Source organism: Procambarus clarkii, chromosome 81 (assembly GCF_040958095.1).
Source record: "Procambarus clarkii isolate CNS0578487 chromosome 81, FALCON_Pclarkii_2.0, whole genome shotgun sequence".
NCBI lineage: Eukaryota > Metazoa > Arthropoda > Malacostraca > Decapoda > Cambaridae > Procambarus > Procambarus clarkii.
In genome coordinates this window covers 20,785,867-20,803,786 of record NC_091230.1, presented here as the reverse complement: position 1 = coordinate 20,803,786, position 17,920 = coordinate 20,785,867, and the positions used below count along the sequence as shown (strand labels likewise).

Genomic DNA, 17,920 nt, shown 5'->3' with positions numbered 1-17,920 from the left:
AAACACTGCTGGGTGAACAGAGGCGTACCGGTCAGGATTGGTAGAGAGGGGGGGCTGCAGAAACACACAAGCCGTAGACCACTAAGAATTCTAAATGACCCGACCAGGATTCGAACCCATGACGTTTCAGGATCGCCCCCAAATGTACACCGTGCCGTAACCACCGTACCATTGATCGTCTATAAGGGTTTTTTGTTGTTTTAGATTCAGCTACTCGGAACAAACAGTTGCAAGTAGCACGGGCTATGGTGAGCCCGTAGTGAACTTTCCTGCCACTGGAACGGGGCTGTAGTTGATATGAAGGACTGGTCAGTCCGTGGTGCTTATTACTCCACGACTGACCAACACTTAAGCTGCGAGCAGCCGCGTCCAACAGCCTGGTTGACCAATCCAGCAACGAGGAGGCTTGGTCGACGACCGGGCCGCAGGGTTGCTAAGCCTCAAGGTAACCTCAAGGTAACCACCCGACGACAATCATGGTTCCACTTGAGTTCCAGTTTTTCACGACACTGAGTGTCGTCGGAGGTGCAATAACCACAATTAGAGAACATTGTAAACATCAGAGGCCCACTCCTGGCTGACCATAGGCCACGCTGTAATAGAACTCATGAAATTGTCAGCAGGTAAAACGAGGCTAGTAGGCGAGGCAGAGAGAGAGAAGCCTCACTTTTTCGGAGTGTCTGTTAGATTTGCAGCTCCTAATTTTTCATCGCAACCACAAAATGTTCACCACTACCATTACATAAAGAGCTACTACATCTTCATACTCATTACACCAGGCTGTGCTCATTGCATCAACTTGTATTCATTACACTTCTTGACCTCATTTTATTCTATGCATCATTGAAGCTCCAGTGTTCATTCCACCACTATTTTGTGATAGGCTGCCATTGGAAAGTGTTTCTGGAAAGCCCTGTGTGACTGTGCATAGGTTGATGTGCGTGTGTGTTTACATGCATACATGTTTGTATTTACAGGTTTTCATATTTGTATTTACAGGCTGCTGGTATGGAGTGAACTACAGGTGTACTTTGTAGTCAGCCTGTGTGCATTAGCTGTGTTTCTACACCAGCAGTGGGTTCACTCCATCTGGCCTGAGATCCGTGTACCCAAGCCAGAGCCCGATGATACTGAAGACTGGACTCCTGTACACCCCAGGCAAGTATTCACAGTGTGTGTGGTACATACAGTAGGACATGCATTTATCGTACGTACGGGTATTTGAGATAACCATGCCATCCATCCTTCACAACTCAATAGTGTTACGGTTATGTCGAAGAGTATAGGCTCTGCTGACACTTGAGTTTACTGAAATGTTCGGAATTTTGACTGCACTAGCAGACAAAGTTTTACACAGGCGATATAATATGTGAAACAGTTGCCGATCAGTAGGGTGATATAGCAGTAAAACATACGGGACAAAAAGCAGCTTGAATATATTTACATAATGCTCTAAAACGGAGTAATGCAGTTCGGAAAATCCAGCTGAAAGAGAGAGAGAGAGAACACCCCGTTATCTAATGCTCAGCAACTCTGACAAGCCTGTTGGTCGCCCAGACGGGATCACGGTGAACCCCTGGAAGAATGGTAGACAGTTGGTGTGGGACTACACGTGCGTTTCAACTTTAGCCAATACCTATGTTGAAGCAGTGTCGCACACCCGGGCGGCGCTGCCACTTACCGGGAAGCAGCCAAGTCTCGTAAATACAGAGATCTGGATCACCATTACAATTTTGTCTCCATTGCCGCAGAGGCACTTGGTGCATGGGGTAAAAGTGCTGCTAGTTTTTTGAAGGAGCTGGGTGCTAAGCTAATTGAAACAACAAGAGATCCTAGTGCCGCTAGCTTCCTCTTTCAGCGCCTTAGTGTGGGTGATACTGAGAGGAAACGCACACTGCATCCATGGTTCCTGCCCGCCATCTGAGGAGCTGGAGGAACTCGACAACCTTTGACAACTAACCATGTACCGTGCATGCACCGTGCTACATAGTCTTCGCAGCTGGGTCGCCTTCTTTTGATAATTACTTACTTGGGGCGCATCGGTATTGAGGTCGTGGTATCAGCTTGGAGATTAACATGGAGCCGGAGTGTCAGGTACTGTGGCCAGATGGTATTGCAACTACGCAGACATGTGTTGTGTTTTACGCCACCACATTATGTCTGGCTGAGTTTGGCAAGTGATGCAGTTGGTTAGCCTTGCCAGTGTGAGACCGACCAGTGACCTACTCCGTTAACCTTGCCAGCGTGAGACCGACCAGTGACACGCTGTTTATCCATCTCATGTGAAAGTGGCCAATGGGTGGGCAGAATGGAGGAGGTGTGTGGCGCGCTTAATTATCGTCTGTGTAACAGTATTTTATCTTTCTAGACTTCAAGGACTCGTGTGCGCATCACACTGAGCGCTCCGACATGTCATAGATAGGAATGACTATCTCACCTAGCCAAGATCACCACACAAGCAAACTGCGACTTTCGTCTTTGTCTAGATTTTTTTTTTCTCCAAATTATGGTGTGCAATTTGTATATGCTGGTAAAGTAACTTGTATCGCGCGCTGGAAAACAGCTCAGACCCTAGTGATGAGTACAAGGTGAGTCGAGATAAAGTTAATTGCAATTTTATGGTGAGAGCCATACGTGTGTTGTTGATATGGTGTGAGGCACAGCTAAGATTTCAGTATGTACTTCCTAACATGTCAAGTGTGACGAAATTTTAATTTTGAATTAAGAAGAAAGTTTACTGAAAAGTGTAAAATTCAACATTTGTATAATACATATATTTAAACTGATTAGTGCAGTACTGTCATATTTAATTTACAGTATTACAAATTTCATTCACGAATTTCTCCATAGTTCTTTACATAATATACTACTATGAGAACGGAATACTGACGAAATTGTTTCCCCTGGTCTTAATGAGGAGGTCGAAACGTGACTTGCACCTGTGACAAACTTATGAACTAATTCTTCAGAGCTAAAAGTCTTAATTTGTCAAACCTCGACTTGAGAATGGTCCAGGACGGACGGAAACGTCGTCGTCCCTTCACTTTCTAGTGTGTGGTTTGGTCAACATATTTCAGCCACGTTATTGTGACTCCTCGTCTGCAAACCTTTTGACTCACGTGACTCGCATAGTATAATGATATAACTTGATATAACGTTAGCACTTGGTGAGACCGCAGTGTGAAATGTCAGTGTTTGCCCAAGCTGTAATATAGCCAAGCAATACACCAACCACTTGTATGGACATATGCCATAATGCTTTGCTGAAAGCTTAGTGTGTTTAGTATATCAATAATTACCAGTGAGCCGCATGTGGGCCAGATATGTATGTATGAACCAGTGACATACTACGCACTTACGCGGCCACAGTTGAGTGAGGGGGGGGGGGGTGATAGGGAGGGGGGCGTCAAGTTGGGTGTGTACAAGCCATGTGTGTGTGTATCATGTGAGAGCATGATATATATACACAAAGAAGTGTACCCAGCATCTCTGTGTATATACACTAAAGTTATTTTAGTTCTTGACTATGTTCAGGGCATGAGCGTAAACTAGCTGGCAGGTTAGTAAAGTTTCTTTTTTGGTGGTATTAGGCTAATAATCCTCCCTCGGCTGATAAACATTAAGACCAGTGTGGGAGAATAAGGAACGAGTCCACTTTTTATAAATGATATTGCGCTATGTGGGAAAAAAATGGCTTTGGTTTTCTTGCAGTATTTTATTCCTTGACGATTTACGGTCTTTCGTCTGTTAATAGTTATACAGTAAGTACTGAACTGTAAAACGCTCCATAATACTGGTCAAAGTGTTTACTGTTGACACAGGAGAATGTACAAGATGCAGACGATGATCACAATAACGTGGCTGATATATGTTGACCAAACCACACTAGAAAGTGAAGGGACGACGACGTTTCGGTCCGTCCTGGACCATTTTTCAAAGTCGATTGTGAGTCGACTCTCACAATCGACTTGAGAATGGTCCAGGACGGACCGAAAACGTCTCGTCCCTTCACTTTAAAGTGTGTGGTTTGGTCAACAATATACAATATGTTTTATTAATAATTTTGGCGGGCTTTCATGGTCAGTGCCGGTCTGCGGATATCGGCTAAGGTTTGCTGACATGTAAAAAAATATAATTTAAGGAAACTACGAAAATATGGTATAAAAACACGAATTGGTTAAGGATGATTTTTAATGTGCAAGTGTTACAAAGAGATACGCTAATATTTTTTTTCTTTTTTTTTACGCGATGATGAGCGAGGAAGTTAACCTTCGGATGGTAATATTTGGACCTGTCTTTCGCAGCCTCATTACTTGTATGAACTGATGGAGAGTTGAGTAATTATTCTGTGGCGTAAACATGTTGGATAGTTTGTGTCTATTTGTTTAAATATTTACGAGAGTATAGTGTGTTTTGTATTCGTTCAGGTGTGTAATGATATTTCCATAGTTACTACAACGCAATTTGCTCGTTAGTTAACATTTGACTTAAATAGCGACTAAATGAACAAATCCACAAGGGCCGTGACGGGGATTCGAACCTGTGCCTCGGAGAGGCTATGGGATCAAGTAAGTTCAGTAGAACTTCGGTTTCAACCCTTTTACCCTGTCGTAGCTCAGTCGATTAAGGCAGTGTCTGGGATGCTCCCGGACGCAGGTTCGAATCCTCGTCACGGCCCTTGTGGATTTGTTCATTTGATGCATGATCTCTGTGTGTAGCGACTAAATATTGGGATGTAAGAAGGGTGCGAGAGTGAAATAATTTAGCAAAATATTAACTGTCGAGAGGTACTTATTTCCAAGATTACTGTAAGGGATTGGCCCACAGGGTAGTTAGGGTAGTAAGGACTCATAGAGTAGGAACAGTAGAGCATTAACTGCGCATGTGCATGAAGGAAGTACTGGTTTGAACGTGTGGAGGCATGTTGCCCACCCCCGTATATAGGTCAAGGCTCTCCAAGGGCACCTAACTCCCCTTCACTTATAGTGTTTATGTATTGTTTAACTTTTTTTTATTAAATAATATACAATATACAGATCATATTTACGTCAATTACAAGGGAAAATACTACATTTATATATAGTTTAATTCTCAGTAAACCAATTTTTCATATCATTACACAGCATGAACCGTAAACCCCAAATGTTATACATGATCCTGCTTCGCAAAAACTGCAATATTTTATCGACTGAGTAACCCTCCTGTCTGCCTATCCACACACAAAAAAATTTAATCAGAAAGTAACATAATTATTGTATTTTTAATGTTCTTGCATCCACTGCCATGCATAGTGCACAGAGGAAGGAGGTGGGTGTGGATTTTGGGCATCGTGGGGGAGTGTGTTGACATGCCCACACCTCAGCCTTGAGCGTGCCTGCTGGGAATGTCTGTGTGTGCCAGCAGTCATGGCTGCCTTATCTCTTGATGACCATTTTTGTGTTAATAAAGAGGTGCATATCACCTCTCACTCGTCCGTTACCGTTCAAGCCTAGCAATTTATACAGAACACTTTGTAATGCAAACCCAGCTATCTGCTTACGATAGTTAATATGTGCAAGTCTATTGCGTGCAAGTAGTCTGGTTACAAAACACAGTATAATACATTCTTGGCATTCTCTATTCATTTGTTTCAGCACAAGTCAGGAAATCTAATTGAACCATTGCGATAGAAGCCTAGAGATCTTTCAAACTTCGTCTGCCAATTGTGTAATCATTACATTTAAATTACTGTACAATATTGTCATAATTTTGAATAAGTGGTACTGTTAAATCTTAAGAATGAGGGATTGGCGTCTCGTAGTCTCAAAGCAACCAGAGTTGAGTCTAACTGGAGGATCGCCAGGGAAGAGAAGAGAGAGAGGGGGAGGGGGGGGGGGTAGGCAGGCAGACACAGACACACAGACACAGACAAACAAACGAACAAATGATCAGACGTGAACACACCCAGACAATGAGTCATAGATGTGAGTAAGAACGTGTTGGGGTAGTCAAGACTGTACTCACCTATTTATACTCACCTATTTGTGTCTGCAGGATCGAGCATTGACTCTTGGATCCCGCCTTTCGAGGTATAACACCTCGTGTGTGTGTGTGTGTGTAGGTGTAGTGACCCATGCCAAGCGAGGTACTGGTGATGAAGTATTGATTACCTGGGATTGCGGTGTTGGTTGTGGTACTGTTCTATTCTTAATACTTCACTTATGCTCCTCAGTACCACTCGCTGTGAGCACCTACACACAATTATAGGAACAATAAAGTAAAGAATAAAACTAAAATAATCTAGCAACAAAATCCATAAAATAGTGTGTAAATAATAATAATAATACAGGAGAAATAAGGAATAAAGTGCTAGATAAGTTTAGCCCTGGCAAATCACAGGCACATCAAATGTCGGAGTGCTGAATGGCTGCTATCACTTGGTCTTAGTAACATGGTAATTGTTGTTAATCCTTTAATACTACTTAATACCGGTAGATCTCTCTCTCGGTAATATATCTGGTTTACCCCTCGCACTATTCTCTCACCGTGCCTGTTGGGTACGCTGCCAGTATACACACACTTATCGCAGTTACTTATCGACGGTGCTGAGCACGGCAAGTCAGGAAGCGGGCCTTCCACTTCTAGTATTGATGTACAAATCAAGTGGTCTGGTTATACTGTCAACATCACTGAGCCTAGAGGAGTCACCGCGCCAAGTATGCCACCATCGCTCCCAAAGCCTAGCAATGTTATTGTGCACGCAGGAATAAGCGTCTATTATAAACGTGGTTGCTGATATTCGTACTGGATTAGGCTATATACGAACTGCAAGTTTTGATTCTTCACTAATGGATGCCTGATACACCAGCAGAATTGGGAAGATTCACCAAAACATTAAGAATGAATGTACAGTATAATTTGTATTCTTCGATAACGCATTACACCCAATAACAAATCTTAGCACGCATGAACGTTGATGGGGGGGGGGGGACAGTTCACTGTTTCAACATAACACTCTTGATTATTTAAAGATAAAAACACTGCTGCAACCGATGGATTATTTACCCTTGAATGTGATATAATTAATTCTGTACAAACAAGATGCAAAAGGTGAATGCAGGGTTGTGAAGTAATGGTGGATAATTGTGGTGGTTGTGTGGCAATATTGTATAGATGGGTGTGTGGTCTGTGCCGTGGAGGACACAGGATTGTTATGTGGTTGTTTCATGGTTGTGTTTGAAGAGGGCGTGATTGGGTATTGGTTTAGTGCATGGTTATTGCTTTTGTGGTGGCGGTGGCACAAGGTTGTAGTTGTTGCGTGGCTGTGTGCACTGGTTAGTTGTGGTTGGTGTGTGATGGGGGGCATGGTTGGTAGGGGCTTGGTGTGTTGGTGGTGCAGGGTTGGTGGGGGTGTTGGTGGTGGTGTCGGTGAAGATTGCATCAATAATGAACAGGCATGGAGGGGAGGGCGTGGCAGAGGACGAACAGACAGACAGACACAGACAGACAGACAGACATGTCTTCACCATCCCCTCTCTTATGGGAATCACTCCTGGTGAGAGTGATTTACTCTCACTATCGCCTTCATACTTCAATTCATAATAATATTATGGAGAAATTAAACTAATTTGTGTTTGAGAAAAATAGCTTTCTCATTACGAAAGTCTTCGAACATTTGAACGAATTAAATCATTTAACTTGAGCCAACACCAACCAGCCTGTGTCCGCCCCAAACCCCAGACTACCCACACCATTTGCCCTACAAATTTAGGCAAGGCTGGTTTGAGGGTAGGCTTTAAGGCCTCCAACTTTGAACACACACACACACACACACACACACACACACACACACACACACACACACACACACACACACACACACACACTCACTCACTCACTCTTCTAATATATATAAATTGTTAACTACACTAACTTGCAAACATTTCATTCACCTGGGCACTTGAAGACTTGAACCTTCCCCGTCCTCCTTCCCTCTCCTTCTCCCTCCCCAGTCCCTTTTTTTTTTTTTTTTTTTTTTTTTGGGAGTAAAGAGGAAGGAGAGGCATAGGTGAAGGGAAGTATAGAAGTGGGAAATACAGTGAGAGGTATGAAAGCAGGCGGGCTGTCCGCCTTGCTGACACGATGTGTGGGTGTTGGCAGCTAAGCTAAGCTGGCTCCCTCTTGTCAGGGAGCTGTGAGTGTGTGAGAGGTTCTTCACATGTGTTACACCATATATGGATGTCCATAGATGAATACTGTGAAGCATTCATATATAGACACTCCGATGCTTCCACACACGTTATTCTGTTTAATGCTCTTATTTTATTATTATTATTTATCGAGTTGTCATACATATTATTTATCGAGTTGTTCATACATACACATATATGAACTGTTCATATATATACATATATAACTCATCTTGGGATTATATACTGTGGGGCGGGGTTTTCGTCCAGAGAATCGAGGCTCTTGGGCCACCAGCTGTGGGAGCGGGGCGTCTCATCTTGGAGTAATCTTTCAAACATTGGGTCCTCTAACATTTCGATGGTGTTCCATACCCTGATGGCTTGGTGCTGCAGTCTGATGTTTAGTGGCTGTATGTTCAGGAGTTCGTGGAGCTCCTGGATTGTCTGATCATATGGTGGACGGTGTTTTGCTGCTCTCCTTAGCGCCTTATTTTGTACTGCTTGCAGTTTCTGCATGTTAGTTTTCTTTATGGTGTGTAGTGGTACTGGGGGATACTCTAGATGCGGCCGAACTAGAGCCTTATATAGGTGGATCTGAATGTTAGTACTGAGGCTTCGGAATCTTCTCAGTTTTCCTAATGCTGCTTTGGCTTTGTTTAGTCGGTCCCTTACATGAATTTGTATCCCTGTTCTATTTATCATAAGTCCCAGTATTCTGCCTACCTCCGCATATTGGATGGGCTGGTTATCAAGGATGATGGGGTCAGGGTTTCTTTTCGCAATGTGTATTATTTGGAACTTTTGTTTGTTGGTGCTAATTTTCCATTGCTTCTCAAAGTTGTTTATGAGTTCAATGGCTGCCTTGGTCTTGTCGGCTAGTAGCGGCTTTGATGGGCCCGGTTGGCATATTATTTGGGTAACATCATCAGCGTATGTGATGTATTCTCCATGTTGGGGTTGGGGTAGGTCAGCTGTATATATGTTGAATAGAGTGGGGGAGAGGCAGCTTCCTTGTGGTACTCCACTTTTCAGTTCTATTACGTCACCCAAGTAGCTGCCGATATTAAGCCTAGCAGTTCTATTGTCTATAAAGCTGCAGAGAGTAGCTGTAAATCTCTCAGGAAGTCCTAGTTCAGATATCTTATATTTTAGGCCTGTGTGCCACACTTTATCGAAGGCTTTCGAGACGTCCCTAAGCACTATATTACACTGATCTTTTTTCGACACTGCGTTAGCTATATGCTCGTAGATCAGAGCTATAGCTGTATGGGCCCCTCTGCGGTGTCTAAACCCATGCTGCCTGCTGTTATACTTCCCTTCCTCTTCCATGTACTTCACAAGTCTCTGATTGATAATTTCCCCAGTCCCTCCCCTCCCTCATTTTCTCTCCCTCCTTTCCCTCCCCTCCCTCCCTCCCTCCTTTCCCTCCCCTCCCTCCCCCCTTTCCCTCCCCTCCCTCCCCCCTTTCCCTCCCCTCCCTCCCTCCCTCTCTCATACCTCCCTAATTCCCTCCCTCCCTCCCTCTCTCATACCTCCCTAATTCCCTCCCTCCCTCCCTCTCTCATACCTCCCTAATTCCCTCCCTCTCTCATACCTCCCTAATTCCCTCCCTCCCTCCCTCTCTCATACCTCCCTAATTCCCTCCCTCCCTCCCTCTCTCATACCTCCCTAATTCTCTCCCTCCCTCTCTCATACCTACCTCCCTCGCCAGTGTACACGACCATTGATCCACCACATATAGACGGTTCCAGTGGTCGTACATCGAAAAAGAGCGGCTATGATCGTCGTGATTACGTAGAGTTGTGGCAGTGATTGACGTGCTTTAATAGTGGTGGTGGTGACAGAAGTTGTAATGGAGTGATTGTGGCAGTGATCGACTTACATCAGATGGTGGTGATTGAGGTGGGGAGGAAGCTGGTGACGGGTAGTGGGTAATTGTGGTAATATTAAGGTTAATTGTGGTGGTGGTGTTTTTAGATTTAGATAATGGAACAAAATCTTACTAAAGCGACCATACGAGTCATAAATACTCATACTCCGCCTAAGTAAAACAGAAACAAGCAACACTTAGTGGGCCAGCCAGAGGCTTAGGGCCCGCGCAGGAATATCCCTGCAAAAAAAGACTAGAGTTAACATAGGTAAGTTAGTGGTGGTCGTGCTGTTGTTGTTGTTGTTATAGATTAAGCTACTCGGAACAAGTTCCAAGTAGCACGGGCTATGGTGAGCCCGTAACTTAGCTGACACAGGAGCGGGGCAAGTAGCACGGGCTATGGTGAGCCCGTAACTTAGCTGACACAGGAGCGGGGCAAGTAGCACGGGCTATGGTGAGCCCGTAACTTACCTGACACAGGAGCGGGGCAAGTAGCACGGGCTATGGTGAGCCCGTAACTTACCTGGCACAGGAGCGATACTGTGGTGGTTGTGCAGTGGTACTTACCTATCAGTGACTTGGGTGAAGTGATGTGTAGCCCATTATGACTCGTCTACTGGCCTTGCTGTACCTGTTGCTGTAATTGACCTATCTTGACATTCCCCGGAGGTTGGTGAGGTTAGGGCCGGTCTTGTGATGGTGGTGATTGTGGTTGTGGTACTGGTGTGGTGGTTGTGGTACTGGTGTGGTGGTGGTGGTAGTGGTGGTAGTGGTGTGGTGGTGGTGGTACTGGTGTGGTGGTGGTGGTAGTGGTGGTGGTGGTTGTGGTAGTGGTGGTGGTGGTGGTGGTACTGGTGTGGTGGTGGTGGTGGTGGTGGTACTGGTGTGGTGGTGGTGGTACTGGTGTGGTGGTGGTGGTAGTGGTGGTGGTGGTTGTGGTAGTGGTGGTGGTGGTGGTGGTACTGGTGTGGTGGTGGTGGTAGTGGTGTGGTGGTGGTGGTACTGGTGTGGTGGTGGTGGTAGTGGTGGTGGTGGTTGTGGTAGTGGTGGTGGTGGTGGTGGTACTGGTGTGGTGGTGGTGGTGGTGGTGGTACTGGTGTGGTGGTAGTGGTGGTGGTAGTGGTGGTGGTGGTGGTGGTAGTGGTGTGGTGGTGGTGGTAGTGGTGTGGTGGTAGTGGTAGTGGTACTGGTGGTGGTACTGGTGGTGGTAGTTGTGTGGTGGTGGTGGTGGTAGTGGTACTGGTGGTGGTGGTAGTGGTGGTGGTGGTGGTGGTAGTGGTGTGGTGGTGGTGGTAGTGGTGTGGTGGTAGTGGTAGTGGTACTGGTGGTGGTACTGGTGGTGGTAGTGGTGTGGTGGTGGTGGTGGTAGTGGTACTGGTGGTGGTGGTGGTAGTGGTACTGGTGGTGGTGGTGGTGTGGTGGCGGTGGTAGTGGTAGTGGTGGTGGTGGTACTGGTGGTGGTGGTAGTGGTAGTGGTACTGGTGGTGGTACTGGTGGTGGTAGTGGTGTGGTGGTGGTGGTGGTAGTGGTACTGGTGGTGGTGGTAGTGGTGGTGGTGGTGGTGGTAGTGGTGTGGTGGTGGTGGTAGTGGTGTGGTGGTAGTGGTAGTGGTACTGGTGGTGGTACTGGTGGTGGTAGTGGTGTGGTGGTGGTGGTGGTAGTGGTACTGGTGGTGGTGGTGGTGTGGTGGTGGTGTGGTGGCGGTGGTAGTGGTGGTTGTGGTAGTGGTGGTGGTGGTGTGGTGGCGGTGGTAGTGGTAGTGGTGGTGGTGGTAGTGGTGTGGTGGTGGTGGTAGTGGTGGTTGTGGTAGTGGTGGTTGTGGTACTGGTGTGGTGGTAGTGGTAGTGGTACTGGTGGTGGTGGTAGTGGTGGTGGTGGTGGTGGTAGTGGTGTGGTGGTGGTGGTAGTGGTGTGGTGGTAGTGGTAGTGGTACTGGTGGTGGTACTGGTGGTGGTAGTGGTGTGGTGGTGGTGGTGGTAGTGGTACTGGTGGTGGTGGTGGTGTGGTGGTGGTGTGGTGGCGGTGGTAGTGGTGGTTGTGGTAGTGGTGGTGGTGGTGTGGTGGCGGTGGTAGTGGTAGTGGTGGTGGTGGTAGTGGTGTGGTGGTGGTGGTAGTGGTGGTTGTGGTAGTGGTGGTTGTGGTACTGGTGTGGTGGTAGTGGTAGTGGTACTGGTGGTGGTAGTGGTGTGGTGGCGGTGGGTGGAAGACTTGGCCAGACCTATATATTGATCGCAGTTGCGTGTGATAAAATGACTAGTTTCCTTTGTTCACGTCTCCCTTGGTCTCTATTGTTGGTCATTTTATCGTTGTTGCTTCTGGTTCCTGTCCATCACTAGTGATTGACAGGAACTGCTGTCAATCACCAGTGATTGACAGCAGCATCTATTATTTTGTTCCTGTTAATTATGTGTAGATTTTTAAGGACATTGATGTTCAGTGGATTAAATATTTCCATTTGGGAAATGTCATGTGATTTTTATGCTCGATTATGCTCTCGTTAATCTTCTGTTAATTATGGTAAATATTAGACTGATGTGAACAAATCCACAAGGGCCGTGACGAGGATTCGAACCTACGTCCGAGAGCATCCCAGACGAGCATTTGTTCATTTGATACATCACGCTATTGTGATTTCTGTGTGTTAGACTGATGCTTTCGAAGTGGATGCCAAACTTTGTTTCAAATTTGAATGTACATGAATGGTTAGAATGTTTACTGTCACTCACCTGTAACTTGCATGCTAAAATAAAATAACAAATTATAATAATTACCAAACCTACTCATTAGAAACTGGAAAAGTAAAGGTGATTTGGGCCTGTTACGTGTTAATGATTTCGAGAATTCTACTCCCATAGCCCAGAAATATTTCTGTCCTACCGCGGGAATCGAACACGGGTCCTTTTGCCTATGACCCGACTGCGCTGGGTTTCATTTGGTTAGGTTGAGTTTAATCATACTCGGTTAGGTTGAGTTTAATCATACTCGGTTAGGTTGAGTTTAATCATACTCGTTTTGGTTTGATGAGATAAGGCTTGTTTTTGCGGGACGCAGCCAACTCTGACTGGTTATCATTATTTTTCCGCTGGTTCTCAGTCTACTTTTTCTCACAAAAGAAGACACGAAATTGTGTATCCAGATAACTAACCGGTGAACAAAGCATTTGACTTAAGAAGACCGCCTGGTAGCAGTCAAATCAACAATGTTTGCTTGCTTCTTCACTAATAACTTCGTTTGTACTAGGCAGTTTGGCTCTGTTTAGAACCGAGTTATAATCTAACAGTAGAAAGTTGTTTTCACATATCTATACATTAAAACATTGATTGTAACCATGATATATATGTGCTTCAGCCTACAGTTTAGACCTATTGTCTTATGTATGACGCTCTGTCCTGCGTGACAGTGAATACCAGCATTATCCTCACTTTAATAAGACTATCAAAATCCTCAGATTAGGCAAAATTGTAATTAATTTTGTCAATAAATATGTTAATAATAATAACACTATGAACGTTATTGATTGATAAAGATTAAGCCACCCAAGAGGTGGCACGGGCATGAATAGCCCGTAAAATATGAACTTTATGGAAGCTGTTCCTATTTATAGTCGTGGAGTGGCGACGGGAAGAGGCATCACGGTGTGGAGCTGGGGGACGGATTGCGTAATCACTAAGTACACTTCTTGTGACTTGAGTAATCTCCTTGTCACACTGATAGTGGGAAGGTGGCGGAGCTTGTTGAGAAGCGCCATTATCTCTGCCACGTGAGGTGCGATAACACGAAAGGTTGTTCGTTGTGTTGGTTCGAGTACCCGTTGTTTGTGTGGCTTGGTACATCCGTTGTTTACTAGGCTATCATTGGGTTTTATGTTATGGTGTTATCCGTGATTGATATGTTCACGAGGTTGTGGCATAACAGATAAGATTACATTCATAACTTATTTATTAAGACGAAATGAAATTGCGTTGATTGGATATAGCCTAAGATTGATTAAACTATACAAATTATACAAATCTGAACTTGTGCGAGAATAACTGGTATTTGGATGAGCGGTCGGTACATTGAAGAGGTGTCGGTGTACTAACCTTGTATTAATAATACTAACTACAACGTTTCCTTAATGTATATTAAACCAAAACTAAAATTTGTAACAAAATAAGACTGACAGTTTGAAGCATTGAGTGACGTTACCATTGAATTATTGCTAGTGCGTACCTGGTGTTAGGCAACACTGGGCGTGTTTACACGAGGCTGGAGAGTTGAGGCGTAATATTATTGAGAAGGCGAGAAGCCATGTGTAAACAACATTCTGAAGTTCCCAGCCTCGTGCAGCCAACCACTTGGGGTGGATGGTAGAGCGACGGTCTCGCTTCATGCAGGTCGGTGTTCAATCCCCGACCGTCCAAGTGGTTGGACACCATTCCTTCCCCCGTCTCATCCCAAATCCTTATCCTGAGCCCTTCCCAGTGCTATATAGTCGTTATGGCTTGGCGCTTTCCCGACAATTCCCTTCCCAGCCTCGTGCGCGGCCTCCTACCTCTTTCTTGGGTTGACGGTGGAAGATGACGAGGAGAACACAGCACTAGTTACGCTTCCTTTGTACTTGTCGAGGGAAACAGTTTTCGCACAAGGTACCTATTTACAAGGTAAATAGGTACCTGAAAGTTAGGCTACTGTTGTGGGTTGCATGCTGGAAGGTGAACAGGTGGCCTATGGCCCAATAGTGCAACCAGTTCTCGCAAAATTAATAAGTCAATATTGACTTATTAAATATGTGCATAGGTGACATAACATAATAGTTTCCCTTGAAAAGCTTCATAGAAAACACCGACCTTACCTAACCTACTTAGTATGTTAAGATAAGCATCTTATTGGTTCGTAATTACAATTATTACCTAACCTATACCTATAATAGGTTAAGTAACAATTGTAATTACGAAGCTATAAGATGCTTATTTTAACATACTAAGTAGGTTAGGTAAGGTCGGTGTTTTCTATGAAGCTTTTCAAGGGAAACTATTATGTTTAGTATGTCACCTATGCACGCAACTAATAAGTCAATATTGACTTATTAAATTTGCGAGAACGGGTTGAATAGTGGGACTTGTATAAGTCAAATAAGCCTCCTTTTTTCTCGGGAATGCGGAACTATTAAATTACAATCAAGAGTCGTTGTTTACTGATACTATTTGGGTGGGTGTATATATATATATATATATATATATATATATATATATATATATATATATATATATATTATATATATGTATGTAAACACTGGCGTCTCGCTAAACGCAACTCTATAACGGAAATATTAATTAATATTTGATCATATTAATAATATTAATTTAAATTTGATAATATAATTACTGTCCCAGCTCTAATCTTCATCCATTCTATGTCAGTATTGCAGTGTTCGCGCGCGTATTGTATGGCATTTTACCTGGTTAAAAAAATAGCCTTAAAGTCGTGCTATATTACCGTGTTTAACCCTGCAGCCTGAAACACACCAGCCTGCTTGCCCATCATGCAGAGCAAGCCTATGATTACATTGACAGAGACCTATATTTATCTAGTACTTAATTAGGTGTGCTTGCGGGGGATTGAGCTCTGGCTCTTTGGTCCCGCCTCTCAACTGTCAATCAACTGGTGTTATAGGTTCCTGAGCCTATTGGGCTCTATCATATCTTCATTTGAAACTGTGTATGGAGTCTGCCTCCACCACATTACTTCTTAATGCATTCCATTTGTCTACAACTGACACTGAAAACATTATAATGTTTCTATTAGAAAGAAATTCGGCACTCAATTTCCACCTGTGTCTCCCTATATGGAGACACAAACCGAAACTGTCTCTATTTTCCGCTTGTTACAACTTGTAATAAAGTTGTTGCATCTTGGCTTAACGTGTTTATGACGTAATAGAACGTTGTTACAACTTGATATATTAGTTGTTGTAACTGGTTAGGTGTTAAAACTTGTTCGAACGTTGTAGCAACGTCGTAGTTTCGGTGTGTGTTTGGCGGGTAGTGCGTGTGCCCTTGGTGTTAAATAGTCTGTCTTTATCTACCCTGTCAATTCCTCTGTGAATCTTGTATGTTATGATCATGTCCCCCTTAACTCTACGACGAGGCTTTGTGAGGTCACCCTCTGGTGTAATCCTGGATGCTTTATCGGGATCTTGGTAGCCGATATCTTGAGATGAGGTTATCTTGAGATGATTTCGGGGCTTTAGTGTCCCCGCGGCCCGGTCCTCGACCAGACTTCCACCCCCCAGGAAACAGCCCGTGACAGCTGACTAACACCCAGGTACCTATTTACTGCTAGGTAACAGAGGCATAGGGTGAAAGAAACTCTGCCCATTGTTTCTCGCCGGCGCCTGGGATCGAACCCGGGACCACAGGATCACAAGTCCAGCATGCTGTCCGCTCGGCCGATCTGCTCCTCGTTAGATTATTGTCATCAGCTGCGTGTGTCTGGCCCTCTTTATTTATAAAAATAAATATTAATAACCCCCAAAAAGTATTTTGGCCAGCATTTTATATTTTTATTAGCAAGTGGAATAATAAGACTAATAAATGAAAGATAAATATTTTGAGCTTTAATATTTTCTTTCGTTAAAGGGGAATTGTCGTTCCTAAATGAGTGACGCTGCTACTGTGTGGAGAGGGTAGGTACCTCCTTGATGGGGTTCTGGGAGTTCTTCTACTGCCCAAGCCCGGCCCGAGGCCAGGCTTGACTTGTGAGAGTTTGGTCCACCAGGCTGTTGCTTGGAGCGGCCCGCAGGCCCACATATACCTGGTTGATGGGGTTCTGGGAGTTCTTCTACTCCCCTAGCCCGGCCCGAGGCCAGGCTTGACTTGTGAGAGTTTGGTCCACCAGGCTGTTGCTTGGAGCGGCCCGCAGGCCCACATATACCTGGTTGATGGGGTTCTGGGAGTTCTTCTACTCCCCTAGCCCGGCCCGAGGCCAGGCTTGACTTGTGAGAGTTTGGTCCAACAGGGTAGGTAGGCTACTGTGTATTCACCTAGTTGTGCTTGCGGGGGAAGGGGGGAGAGGTGAGCTCTGCTCTTTCGGCCTGCATCTCGACTGTCTATCAGTCAACTGTCACTAACTACTAACTAATTTTTTCTCTCTCGCACACACCCCCAGGAAGCAGCCCGTGACAGCTGTCTAACGCCCAGGTACCTATTTACTGCTAGGTAACGGGGGCATCAGGATGAAAGAAATTGCCCATTTTGTTTCTGCCATCACATGGGATCGAACCCGGACCCTGTGATTACGAGTCTAGAGCGCTGTGTACTCAGCTATCAGGCCGCTGTGTGTGGAGAGGCTGGGTAGGCTACTGTGTGTGGGGGGGGGGACGGTGGGAGGGGGTTATGTGGGGTGGAGTAGAGTGTGAGAGCGGGGGTTCCCAACTCTCCCTCTCCCAGTTACTCTCCTCCACTCCCCTTTATTTCGCTTCGTCTCAACTCCTGTGGTGTGAGTGGCCGCGAAGCACACTATAACCATGCTATCACTGGTCGTGTGGCTATCATGTACCTAATTGCCGCCGCCCACCTCATTATCAGGCAATGATATCATTAGTAGGCACCTGTTTTCCTGCGCAGCCCAGGTCTCTCCTTGACCACCTTCCTTCCCTCCCCTCCTCTACCCTCCCCCACCTCTCCTCTACCCTCCCCCACCTCTCCTCTACCCTCCCCCACCTCTCCTCTACCCTCCCCCACCTCTCCTCTACCCTCCCCCACCTCTCCTCTACCCTCCCCCACCTCACCTTTACCCTTCCTCACCTCACCTCTACCCTTCCTCACCTCTCCTCTACCCTCCCCCACCTCACCTCTCTCCTCATTACGTGCGGGTAAGGGGTCCAGGTAGAGGGGGTCAG

The 17,920-nt window shown here is 45.3% G+C and overlaps 1 protein-coding gene across 1 annotated transcript in view; it reads left to right on the top strand.

Moving 5' to 3' along the window:
- Window positions 1-999: 999 nt before the first annotated feature.
- LOC123773006 (reticulophagy regulator 3) overlaps window positions 1,000-17,920 on the top strand; it is a gene marked incomplete at its 5' end in the record, with an annotated part of 67,675 nt that continues 50,754 nt past the window's right edge. Inside the window, 1 exon segment of the mRNA XM_045766473.2 lies at window positions 1,000-1,158. Coding sequence (XP_045622429.1) covers window positions 1,000-1,158 — 159 coding nt within the window.